Here is a 12,785-nt window from a genome sequence, read left to right on the forward strand (position 1 = left end):
GTCAAAGGACAAATGAGAGCCGTGCAATTTACCAGGTGGGGTCCTTGTTGCCCGTCTTCTTCTTATCGTTCAGCTCAAAGTGCTTCGTGCGCTTGAGGACAACCTGGCGGATAGACTTGCAACCAGAGCACTGGAGCTTCAGCACAATCTTCTTGGTCGTCTTGGCCTTCTTGTGAAAGACAGGCTTGGTCTGACCGCCATAACCAGACTGCTTGCGATCGTAACGACGCTTACCCCGAGCGAAAAGGCGGGCCTTGCCGGCCTTGTACTGCACCACCTTGAACGACTTGTGCGCGTTGCAGCGCGCGTCGCCGCAGTGCATCACCTTCTTCTTCGGGTAGTTCACCATCTTGACGGCTGTAGAGAAAACACAATGCCGAGAAAAAGCAAACAGAACCACATGTGTGAGAGCAAAGCGTGGATTATAGGCATACGTCGGAGAGATAGACAAGGCAAGGTAAAAAGGGTAGATGAGAAAAATGAGGAAGTTGAGGAGAACACGGGCGAATAGTGCTGCTTTGCAGGCCATACAACACAGTAGCGCTATGCTAACGCATTTGTTTTCTAACGCATCCACATGCGGTTGCTGCAGCTGGGGAGCAGACACGGCTGCGTGTGCGCGCCAGTGATCGGAGTGCATCCGTGGGAAAATCTTTGGTGCTTTCCCCGTGGTCCCTACTTGCATTGGCCTTCCGCATCACGCTTTTTTCTCAGCTCTCCTGTGCCTTTTGACTACAGTCTGAAAACACAACTTCGTTTCTTTCAATGGATTGTGAACCAATGATGGTGAAAAAACTATCGTCAAAGTGGGTGCATCAACTATTACTAATTTCGCGTTTTTCTTTTCAGATGGATCTGTGTGTGGCAAAAAAGCTGAAATGAATTTTTCATCCTTCTCCTCAAGCGGAAAAACAGTAATCGTGGATGAACCCCCAAAAAATAATATATGTACGTTTTATCTTCCACAAACCATAAAGAGCTCAATACAGTACATCACAAAAGCCCACAACACAGCACTGCGCGACGAGGACAGATGTATCAGTACAGGGAAAAATAGAAAAGAATCCAGATGTACTTATTCGCTGTACATTCTCTCGAATTCCTTAGACTTCTCCATACACTGAATCATGGCTTCAATAATAGAGGAGCGCATCCCGCCTTTCTCCAGAAAGCGAACGGCCTCGATGGTGGTCCCGCCCGGTGAGCAAACCATGTCCTTCAGAGCACTAGGTGTTTTGCCGCTATCCTGCAGCATCTTCGCCGCACCGAGAACGGCCTGAGCAGCCATTTCATAGGACTGCGCTCGGGGAATACCACCACGCACAGCGCCGTCGCTCAGTGCCTCCATAAACATGAAAACATACGCGGGGGAAGACCCGGCGACACCGACGACTCCGTGAATCGCCGACTCCGCCACAAGGTACGACTTTCCAATCGCACTGAACAGCTTCATCACTACTGCCTCGTCATCAGGCGTCACAGCAGAGTTACCACTGATCGATGTTACTCCCTCCCCCACGTATGAAGGAATGTTCGGCATCACCCGCACGACTTTTGTTTTCGGAGGACAATGATTTTCAATCGTTGCTATAGGTACACCCGCAGCCATGGATACAACGAGCTTGGATGGTGTTATCTTCTCCTTGATCGTCTCCAGCACAGGCACGATCCCGTATGGCTTCACACCCAGCATGATGATATCCGACTTTTCAGCCAGTTCAACAGCACTCACGCTCTTCACCTGGTACAGAGAGACCAGCCGTTCATTTGTGGATGCGCTTCGATTGCAAATAAAGGTATTCTCTGGCCCTAACGCCTTCGCCTTCAGCAAGCCCGCCATGATGCATTCACCCATGCTGCCACATCCCAAGAAACCAATCTTCAGCTCCGACATCGTGCTCGTCGCCCACCACTGCTTGCAAAGGAGACAGCCTGAACACAAACTGGTTGACACGCTAAACTGTATCCCTCGATTTTTCACGGGTTGCGGCACAAAAGATGCTAAGTGGCCTGAAATTCAAGCAAATAGAAATAAATAGAAAAAGGTTGCGAAAAAGGGTGAGAGTATCTCATCGAAACCCGGCAGCGCCCCATCTGTGGCACCGAGATCCTGACAGAGAACAGTAAAAGTCATCGCAACCGGCGCACCCGCTGCTGTCGCAGTACTACATCATATTCAGAAACTTGCTTAGAGTCAGTTTACTTCGTTCCTACTCAAAGCGATACACCCGGTAGAGTGCGTGCTTTTTTTTTGTTGAGCTGCTTCCAGTTAGACTACAATACTCACTTTATGACTTCTGGAGGCTTGAAGGTGGGGAAAACCGAAAATATCTCCAAAGCGCATCAGGAGACCGTAGCTTCCTCGCTCAGGCATGAAGAATAGCCGAACATCTCCTTATCGGAACGGCGCTCTCAAAAACAAAATTGCCCAATGAGACTTCGGGGCGGCAAGAAACGCCAATACATCCCTGGCGCGCTCCCCTTGAAGTTTCACTGTTGTATCGAGCATGAGCCACAAGGGTTGGGGTATTTCCTTGCGACTCGCCCAGGGAAATCTCGGGGGACTGACATTCACTTTTAGTACCAGTATTGCGTATGCCAAGTGACTGCAGACACTTGAATGGCACATTCCCCCCCCCCTCGCTTTACCCTTCTCTCCCTTTTTTCTGCAACCACCTGTGCTTTCTCATTACTTCATCTGCACAGGTGTTCTGGAAACTTGACGCTACCTGCTTGAGTCACCAGTGCGTTTATGCCCCCCCCGCCGTCAACTAACCCACACACTCAAACATTTTTATGATGCTCTGCCGAGAAGGCCTTCCCGCTCAGAAAAACACAAGTTACTCTAGAGAAAAGCACGTCATTCTCGCCACCACACTGGCAAGTGCCCGGTGGAACTGAAACGCCTATTGGATGTAATGAAACTCTACGAATCAAAGCAATAGCCTCTCGAGAAATCGATGTGAAGTGTTGCGTTTGCTTGCAGCCACATTCCTGACGGCACCCAACGGCACAACCACTTTGGGAAATGATAACAGCAGGGAGAATACAGCCCAAAGAACGATGCATTCGAATGCATGTTCTCCACTTTGCCTAGCTTGCCATTTTCCACTATCCATGGAAGTCTATGCCCACCTCGTATCCCTCCACTCACGCTCTGAATAAAATTACGGAGGAGTGTCGAAAGTTCTCTACTCTCCTCTTTCCATTACCCATGAAAACCTTGTCGTGTCGAATAATCTGGGGGTTGGCTGGTAGGTGGAGAAAAAAAACGCAAAACGTTTCCGCCGGCTTAACTCCTCGCAATCTGAAATGAGCAGAACAAAAACACGAGGTGAGGAGACGATGCATGGTTGGTAAAGGGTGCCGATCGAATGTCAAAGAGTACGTTGATTCACCCTTCATCACCTCTTATTTCAACCTTCGTTCCCACTTTCGTTCCTATCCCACACTTTCGAAGTGCAACAACATCAGGCCACGCTCATCAATTCGGGGCGTACGATTTTGAGACGGTGGCGGCGCTGCCTCTTTCCAATTTATTCCTTCCACTTTCCTCGTCGCCTTACATCTCCCTCTTTCGTTTCTTTCCTCTTCGCCCACGACCTAGTTCACCAACACAAGACGCTTGGCTTCGGCTTCCGAAATACCTACTTTTTTCTGCTTCGATTTCTTTGGTACCTCCAGAAATCCAGCTGACACAGCGACTTTTTCTCCATCTCTATCCACTCCAGATCCCCAAGATGTTTGACATTCGCGAGAAGGACGTTCGTTTGGAGGTGCTCTCGAAATCGCCTGTGAGGCCCATCAGCGAAACGCATCGATTTGGACTTCTGGTACTTGGTCTCTTCGGCATGATTTGCGGATCTTTCGGCAGCTACACCTTCAACCTCGTCTCCGGCTCTCTCCAGGAACGATACTCTCTCTCACAGCGCGATTTGAGCACCATCACGACAGCAGGAACGGTGATTGGGAATGTGATGCTTCCGTACTCCTTTCTGTACGATTACATCGGGCCGCTCCCCATTGCGGTTCTTTCCTCGTTTGTCTTTCCTCTCGGCGCTCTCCTTGTCGCTTTGTGCTTTCAGGGCGTCATTGTCGGCAATTTGGTGAAGCTGTGTGTATTTTATTCATTTATGAACGCGGGTACCTCATTCTTTGACCTCTCCAGCTGCATAACCATTCTGAGCTATTTCCCCACAACCAGAGGTCCCGTTGTGGCGCTTCTCAAGACCTTTATTGGTCTTGGCGCCGCTATTGTGGGAAGTATGTTCCAGGGATTCTTCGGCGGCGCGGTGCAGTACTTCTTCTACTTCTTGATGCTGTTCGCGATCATCGTCGGTGTGCTGGGTATCCTCTTTCTGCGTCTTCCAGCGTACCACCTCACAGGTTACGAGGAGGCGCACCTCTCAAGGGCGGAGAAAGAGCAGCGACTGGCAACCAAGGCGCAATTCCTGAAGCAGAAGCCGCCAATGTGGCGCTTCTACTACGGCTTTGTGCTCATGGTGGTGCTCATTGGCTTTTTGCCGCTCACGGTCGCCCTTGTGGACTACTTGGATCTCGGACGAAAAGAGAAGCTGGCGTTCGCCACCATCACAACCATCTTGGCCGCGGGCTTCTTCGTGATTGCCATTCCTCCCGAAGTGTTTCAGTGCGCTCGTCGAATCTTACCCGCTCATGAGCATGTTGAAACTCTCAAAAAGGCGGAGACGATGCCATACGGCAACTCCAATGATGCCGACAAGCCACTTCCTTTCCCCAACCCGGCAGTCATGGAAGAGGATGTGGACACGGAGATCGACTACATCGCGCCGCAGTACCAATCATCTTTTGTGAAGAATCTCCTCTCCGTTCATCTGTGGGCACTCTGGTGGACTTCGTTCTGCATTGTCGGCGCCGAAGATGTGATAATTAACAACTCCAGCTACATCTTTGGCGCCTTGGCCGGCGAACAGACCTCTACATCCACTCGCACTCTTCTCACCGTCCTTAACGGTGTCGGCAGTGCGGCAGGCCGGCTGCTTATGTCGTACTTTGAGGCATGGACACAGAACCGTCCAGCAGAGAAACGGATCCCCCTGACGATTTCACTGTTCATTCCGACCACGTCTATAATCGTTACCATCGTGCTGTTTCTCACGCTACCAAAGCAGGCACTCCCGCTCCCGTACGTTATCGCGGCCGTCGGCAACGGCTTCCTCGCCGCCACCACGATCCTCATCACGCGCACCATCTATGCCCGGGACCCTGCAAAGCACTACCACTTCTGCTTCCTTGCTGCCGCCGCCTCGTCCATCGCCCTTAACCGCTTCCTCTACGGCGAGTGGTATACAGTGCAGTCAGAAAAACTGGGTAACTCTCTTCTCTGCACACGCCGCAAGTGCGTCGAGATGCCGCTTATCGTGCTGCTCGGTTTGTCATGCAGCGCTTTTGTGTCGAACGTCGTGGTCCATCTCACGTATCGCCGCTACAGCGAGCGCGTTCTCGCTGAGCGCCGCCGCCTCCGCGAGGAGAACTTCCCAAAATCTAAGCCACTGGACGAGGGCACTCCCGGAATGACACTGTAGCTGTGATCGGTCCTCTCCGCATACGTGCGTGCACGATCGAGGAAGGCGAAACAGCACAAACCACTTCCTTCGAACCTTTTCATTATTGTTGAATGTCTGTGACGTCCTTGTGCTCGTAAGAACGTCGGCTGCTTTTGCACGCTGATCTGAGGTAACGGGCAATTTTTTTTTGGAGTGTCTGCTTTTTTATACGAGATATATCACCAAAAAAAATGCAATCCCTCTGTTTCGCCCTTCTCCGTAGCGATACAAGCACACGTGGCTGGCTCCCATGCAGTAAATAATGCGGCATGGGAACAAGAGTTGTGTCCTGTACGCATCTTTCGTTTTTTCTTCATTTTCTGTTTCTTTCTTCCTCTTCCCTAAGACGTTGAAGTGGGGAAGTCACGTGAGCACTTGGGCATGCGCATGTAGCTTTCGCTTTGCACTTGTCGTAGCGACTGCGTCATGCACAGTCGCCCGCGGCGTAAGCCTGCTCTCTTCGACTCTCGCTCAACCTCCCCGCCCGTCTCTTCGCTACACGCTCGCGAAAAAAGGCTCAAAGTCGATGGCCATGTGATGAGTGTGCAGCAAAGGAAGACTGATGTCTCCAATCTGCACCCGTGCATAAGCACACACTCACCTCTTCTTGACGCAGAAGGCACCCTATGAGCTAAAAAGTGTTTGCTTTTTTTGTACCATGGTGTCACTGTCACCTCTAGGGCTGCTTCTTGCGTCCCAACGGTTTTCCGAGCTGAGGCACTGCCACGTGCTTTGTGAACTTTATTTCTGACGCCTTCCTCTCTGCGTGTGCAGAAGGAATAGAGGCGTACGTCGAAGTGAGAGCGTTCGTATTTTCTGTTTTCGTCGACTCCTCTTTTTTTGCGTCTTGGTTTCCGATCTACTGAACAAATGCTTGTTTCAATGACTAAACAAGCTCGAAGAATGGGAAAGAGTTCCTCTCCTCGTTTTCTCCTCATTTGTGTCTCTTGAAGGGGACTTTGGAAGAGATGGCAGTCATCATCATCTTTGAAATAGACAGCACCCGCTAACCTAGCATGCGAGCAGGCTGTAGCGTAGTACCCCTGCACTGCATGTACAGAGATGTGAACTTCCTCGTATTGCTGTCGTATTCCGTTCCTTTGCGAAGCACCACAAGATATTGTAGGTACAGAAGCTCAGCGACTTCCTCGCGTTGTTGGCATTTGGCGAAGCGTGCAAGCAACCGACAGCCAAAGTGGTTTTGCCTTATCGCTTTCAATGAGGTTGAACCCCACCCCCAAAACACGGCCACACAAACACAGACACAAACAAATGAGCAGTGCTGCATTCCGCTCGTGAAACGAAAAGGTTCTGTATTCTGCTCGGAGAGGGCGCGAGTACATAGTAAAACGAGTTGCCATCTCGTCACCGCCACAGCGAGCTCTGCGGAACAGCATGCAGTTAGCTCTCTTCTCGAAGCTATGACTACAGTGAGTAGTCTGGTGGGACTAGTGTCACGTGTGCTTTTCAACACGACTCCAGCCACTCTTTTTCGAGTCGTTCCACTATGTGGCTTGCAGCTTCGAGACGGGAGCCACCAAGGTTTCGTCAACACCCCTCTTCTCTACCTTCATTCTCTTCTCTCATTTACGTTATTATTATTATTTTTTTTTGATACCTGCATGCACTCCAGTGTACAGTGTCTCTGCAGACTGAACAGATACGATGGACATTTGGACAGCGGAGCTGCGGCGCGCCCACTCATGGCTCTTGGCGGACGACACATACCGGAACAGTGCCATGAAGCCACAGCGACTCCTCGGGCACCTAGAAGGGGATGCCGTGGTCGAGATGCTTAAGTTCGCACCTGGCGATTTACGTCTCACACTGGCGGCTGTGAGTCCCAAAGTGCGCTTGCTTGCCGAACTGCTGGAATCACGACTGCCGAGGACTCTGCGCCTTCTTCTCGACGACGCCACGGTGATGCACGAGCTGGTATCCTATGCGGCTGGTGCGTCATTCCTTCAACAGTTGGACGCGGTGGCTTGGTGGATCGAGAAGTGCGGAATTCCCGTATCGGTCCGAGGCGACGAGGCGGCCGTAACGCTACTTACTTCGTCTCACGTAAGGCCCATCCTAAGGGGGCTTAGCCTTTCGCTTCTTGTGCGCGCGTGCCCGATTCCCGTGGATGTATTACTCCGCCTAGAGAGGATTGACATGTGCGGCGAAGCCTTCGCCTCTCTTGTAGCAGACCCATCTCAAATGGCTCAGCTGAGAGAGCTGCACGTTGCACGCTGCACAAGCGCCGCGCTTCTGCGGCTTTATCAGTTGCCTAGCCTCAGAACTCTCAGCATCGAATCTAAGATTGACGTGGAACCGGTCGGCAACGAAAATGTTGCCGAGAACCCTCAGCATAACCTCGGAGTAGACGAGATCGATATGCATCTGATGGCTTCTGCGCGCTCCCTGCAGCACCTTCGCTTAAGTAGCAGTGGCCTGTCCGTGGTGTCCGGCTTCGACTGTTGCGAGTCACTTGCTACCGTCACTGTAGTCAACTGTGAGCGACTGCTCTCTCTGTCGTCGCTAGCCCACGCCGTTCATCTGAGGTCCATCTCCATCTCCTGGTCTGGCGTGCGTGACCTGGGAGCACTTGCCGCGTGTCCGTGCCTGGAACGGATTACCTTTGATACGTGCAGAGCGGTGGAGAGTTTGGCTGCCCTGGCTGGCGCGCCACGACTACGGGAGGTGGACGTGTTTTGCAGTGGAGTGCGCGACGTCAACGGGCTGGCATCGTGCCCCTACCTCGAAACATTATGTGTGACAGCATGCCGGTTTGTCACGGATTTGTCCCCCTTAGCGGGTGCGCCGCGCCTACGAATCATTGATGCCTCCTTCAGCGCCGTGAGAAATCTTCACGGCTTGGGCACATGCCCCTCCCTGGAAGTTGTGCGGCTGGATGCGTGCATAGCAGTTCACAACTTGAATCCGCTGGCTGATGCACCAAGACTCAAGTATGTGTTCGTCAGAGGTTTGGACCATGCAGCGCTCTTATACCCGCCGAGCTTGACGCCAAAGATTTTTCCTGCCGCAGCAGGTTAAGGCCCGCAGTGATGTGCAGCACCGCCGATGTAGTCCATAATTGCAAGATGGGCTCTCCGCCAGTGATTGGAGCCTTTGCAGAGCAATTTCCATATCGCCCCCGTATAGATCAGATGAGCTAATTTTTCCTTATTTTCGTGTCTTCTCTGGCGCGCTACCGAATGCACCGCGTTACGTGTTGTGTACAATCCTACAGGTCTGTTTTCTGATGTAGCGCGTCTGAAAAGGCCGGTCCACCGAGCTGTCGGCTGCGCCATGGCCGTCATCGTTGCACAACATGCACTTTGCTCTTCTTTTCAGTACTTTTCTGAGTTCTTGTTGCCGTGTGTGCAGCAGGTGTACCTGACGAACCTTTGCGTCGGTGAGAGTGCACCGACTACGCGATTCTTGCGCAAGTGCAGCGACGCGTGCTACCTTTGATTCACACTACACAAACTCACTCACACACATGTCCGGGGAAAACCCCTGTGTATCTGCTTCAGCACAACAACGGGTAATAATGTGACGTTCATCACCTGCCTTCTCCGTGGAAACGCTGCACTGATGACGAACACTCACTCCTCGTCTTTTTTCATTCAATTAACAACGCAGTCCCACCCACAGGAGCTCTCCTCCCTTTAGGCTGGTTCGGTAAACACCACCCCAGGCAACCCCCAAGACGGCTTCTCATCACATATTTGTCTTTGTGTTGCGCCAAGTCTGTGCATTCTATGGAGTGGACCAGGCAGCCTTGCCGCACACGCGTGCTAGATCTCCTAGGCCATGCGGTCTGGTCGACGCGTGTCTTTTGTGCAAGCAACCCGTTGTCCGGGAGTCTCCCTCCTTCTGCTTACTGGGCAAAGGACGCCGCAGCACGTGTGAAGCGCGCCGCTCTTTAGTGCTTGGGTCCACAAGTACAATCGTTCTTCCTCTATGTACTCGTTCATTCGTCTCTTTGTGTGGCACTTCCGTCGCTGCTCGCTTTTCACATGAGGGATACTCCTCAGCTTTCGAGCTTGCCACAGAGGTTGCAGCCGCTTGCATCGACTTCCGCGCACAAGATAAACTTTCATACCAACCCACCGAGACAGGTTTTCGAACAAAGAAGCCTTCAGTCTGCTTGAGTGCGCTCAAAAGATACACGCAAGCCGTTCAGTTTGCTTGAAAGTAACACACGCTCTCGACACCTACGAATGGTTTCCGACTAAGCTTTTCTAGGGTAGCACTCTGTCCGGGTTATTGAGCATCTCGACATCACCGAAGAAGCGCGCACGCAGGCTTCCTTTCCCCAGGGGTGCATCATACACCATTCCCGCGTTCGAGCCGGCGTGCGGTCGAGGTCTTGAAAGGCTCTGCGCGTGCCTCCTTTGAATTCAACGCTGCTTTAGCCGCAAGCTCCGTGGCTAGTACAGTTCGGAACACAGACTATCTTTATTTTTGGTGTTAACAGGCATCCGTTCACAGAGCAAGAGAGAGGCGACTCGCAAAGCACGAAATTGACAAGCCTGGGCGTAGCGAGCCCGCCGACGAACCTCGATGCACTACTTTTGTTTCGCGAGGGGAAGCGGACCTGAACCGCAACATACGCTGGTTTCACTAGTAATTTGACGTTTGCCTGCAGATGATGCACGCTCTTCGCGTAGCAGAAGGCATCGACGGTACCCTTGTTTTCTATTAGCGGAGCGCCGCGACCGCTGAGGGCTTCTAGACCGGACGCCCTGCGAAGCCGTGCGCCAGTTGGATGTGGTAGATCTGGCAACAAAACAGAATTACTTTTCTCCCGCCTGCTGAGAGGAGGCACAGAAAAGAGCAAGACACTGTTGCTCCACGCCGCACGGCCGTTGTGCGCAGAAAACGAGTATAAGAGTGGCCAACCATATTGCACGTGCTTGACAGTGACGGACTGTTTCCTGCCTCGATAGATGTAAGCTGTGTGCCTCCTAGCTACGTCCGTGTTGAGAAGCGGCGGCTTTTGCCCTCCGAGGATCAACTCCAGATACTCCAGTCGTTACACCTGATAATTAAGGAGCAGCTGCGGCCCGAATGCAGAGCGCTGTGCGCGTCGAGCTCGAAGTTCCATGGCTTGACAAGAGCGACCGCGCTGCTTAGCCACACATGTGAATCCGTTTTCGCTCTCGGCATGACTGGCTAGATGCATTATCGAACTTGCATCACGTGAGCAAGACCAGCTTCCCCGGCAGCTGCAACACATGCGTGACAACCTACGTTTGCCCTGTGCCCGTCCTCTACGCACTTTACAGTACCGGCACAAATTGCGCATAGAGGAGGCATTCGGTCTCTGCGATGATACCGCGACATACAACTCCTGAAGTGTTGTGTTACAAACACGAGCACTGCTTCGTGCACGTGACTTGGCGATCACCTTAGACAGCGTGACCACTACAGCTCATGTGGCAGCGAGACCCCCTCATATATCGGCTTTCCGTGCTGCCCTGTGGCTCCATTTGCTGCGGTCGCGTGCGGAGGCGAATACATCGAAATGCAGTGCTATGAGTCAGCGATCTACTGCTTAAACGTGAGAAACACATCATCATTGCTACAACGTGCTTGTAGAAGCGTACAGCGCCCATCTTCGCTGTCCTCCCACCCACGCACACTGTGGCTCTTCCGTGCTGTACCGCTATCCTTGCACAATTCGTTACCCTCTGCTGATTCTGGCTGTAAGGGGCAAGTTACGCGTCTTGTGCGAGAGACGCCAGCTCTGCACTGTCGTGAAATACTCCACTGCAAGGAGAAAATTGACGCAACTGCAGCACTACCTTGCTGAATTTCCAGCAGCGGAGTTTGCGGAAAGCCATGCAGCCGCTCCGCAGAAACCGACAGATATCTTTTGAGTAGAACCGCCGGCACTGGCGGCTGCATCGCTAGCGTGTCGTGCAGCACGGGAGTGCATGAACTCAGCTGCCGAGGCATCCCGAAGTGTTCGCCTCCTCGCTTTGCTTTCAGGTAATGAGGAAGGCCAGTGCGATATCGTTTTTGTTCGCAGTGCACGGCTAACTCCGCTTCCCCTGTGAGGATCAAATCGACTTCAAGAGGGACGTATATGGAGTGATCCTGGGCGCGGCACGCGAGTGTTCTCTTGTTAATGATTTACTGCTCCGTCTGCTACAGGAAAACCCACAGCAGAGAAGGTCATATACTCTTGTGTGATCTGCGACGGTACAGATGCCCACTTTCGAGCGGCAAATGACCAAGGTATGCCACATTGCCGCAGAGAGCCGCTTGTACTGTCGCCACCTCTGCTACCACGAAATGCATGTTAATCTACACGTGGATTCAGGGTACGTTCGACTCACGGCAGCCGCGGTTTGCTCGCTGGTCAAGGCCTCGCACACTCTTGGAGGCATTGACGCGTACGACTACGACACGATGCTGCGCACATTTGCGCATCCCGCTGCGTCAGATGCGCTTGAGCTTCACACGACGTGATCAAAGAGGTGCTGGACAATAGCTGCAGCTCCGCTGCTCCCCGTCCAGTGTATTCTGTGACAAACGGATGTAGTGCTGAAAGATTTTTTGGTGTGCGTTGCGTTCGCTTATCATGAGGGCAGAGCAGCGATGCAACAAAAAAGGTACGTTTACAGGTCAGGGTCAGGGTCAGCGTTTTTATCTCCACCGATTCCTTGCACAGCGACACCCTCTCCCACTAGACGGGTGCGTGACGGTGTACTACTGTACTGGTGTACGGGTGTGCTACTGTACTGGTTAGGGTTAGGGTTAGGGTTAGGGTTAGGGTTAGGGTTAGGGTTTATATCTCCACCGATTCCTTGCACAGCGACACCCTCTCCCACTAGACGGGTGCGTGACGGTGTACTACTGTACTGGTGTACGGGTGTGCTACTGTACTGGTTAGGGTTAGGGTTAGGGTTAGGGTTAGGGTTTATATCTCCACTGATTCCTTGCACAGCGACACCCTCTCCACCTGGACGGGTGCGTGACGGTGTACTACTGTACTGGTGTACGGGTGTGCTACTGTACTGGTTAGGGTTAGGGTTAGGGTTAGGGTTAGGGTTAGGGTTAGGGTTTATATCTCCACTGATTCCTTGCACAGCGACACCCTCTCCACCTGGACGGGTGCGTGACGGTGTACTACTGTACTGGTGTACGGGTGTGCTACTGTACTGGTTAGGGTTAGGGTTAGGGTTAGGGTTAGGGTTAGGG

The 12,785-nt window shown here is 52.4% G+C and overlaps 4 protein-coding genes across 4 annotated transcripts; 2 read left to right on the forward strand and 2 right to left on the reverse strand.

Moving 5' to 3' along the window:
* Positions 1-28: 28 nt before the first annotated feature.
* LMJF_13_1670 (putative 60S ribosomal protein L44) lies at positions 29-349 on the reverse strand (the record flags this gene model as incomplete). Its single annotated transcript, XM_001681859.1, has 1 exon — positions 29-349. One exon carries the CDS (start codon positions 347-349, stop codon positions 29-31), a length of 321 nt encoding a protein of 106 aa, XP_001681911.1.
* A 726-nt stretch (positions 350-1,075) lies between these two features.
* P5CR (pyrroline-5-carboxylate reductase) lies at positions 1,076-1,894 on the reverse strand (the record flags this gene model as incomplete). The annotated part of the gene is made up of 1 exon (XM_001681860.1): positions 1,076-1,894. One exon carries the CDS (start codon positions 1,892-1,894, stop codon positions 1,076-1,078), a length of 819 nt encoding a protein of 272 aa, XP_001681912.1.
* Positions 1,895-3,740: 1,846 nt separating this feature from the next.
* On the forward strand, positions 3,741-5,564 carry LMJF_13_1690 (conserved hypothetical protein; the record flags this gene model as incomplete). Its single annotated transcript, XM_001681861.1, has 1 exon — positions 3,741-5,564. One exon carries the CDS (start codon positions 3,741-3,743, stop codon positions 5,562-5,564), a length of 1,824 nt encoding a protein of 607 aa, XP_001681913.1.
* A 1,686-nt stretch (positions 5,565-7,250) lies between these two features.
* LMJF_13_1700 (hypothetical protein) lies at positions 7,251-8,624 on the forward strand (the record flags this gene model as incomplete). The annotated part of the gene is made up of 1 exon (XM_001681862.1): positions 7,251-8,624. The coding sequence occupies one exon, from the start codon at positions 7,251-7,253 to the stop codon at positions 8,622-8,624; it is 1,374 nt and encodes a 457-aa protein (XP_001681914.1).
* Between the last annotated feature and the right edge of the window lie 4,161 nt (positions 8,625-12,785).

The sequence above is a fragment of the Leishmania major genome, chromosome 13, assembly GCF_000002725.2.
Source record: "Leishmania major strain Friedlin complete genome, chromosome 13".
NCBI classification, from domain to species: Eukaryota; Euglenozoa; class Kinetoplastea; order Trypanosomatida; family Trypanosomatidae; genus Leishmania; species Leishmania major.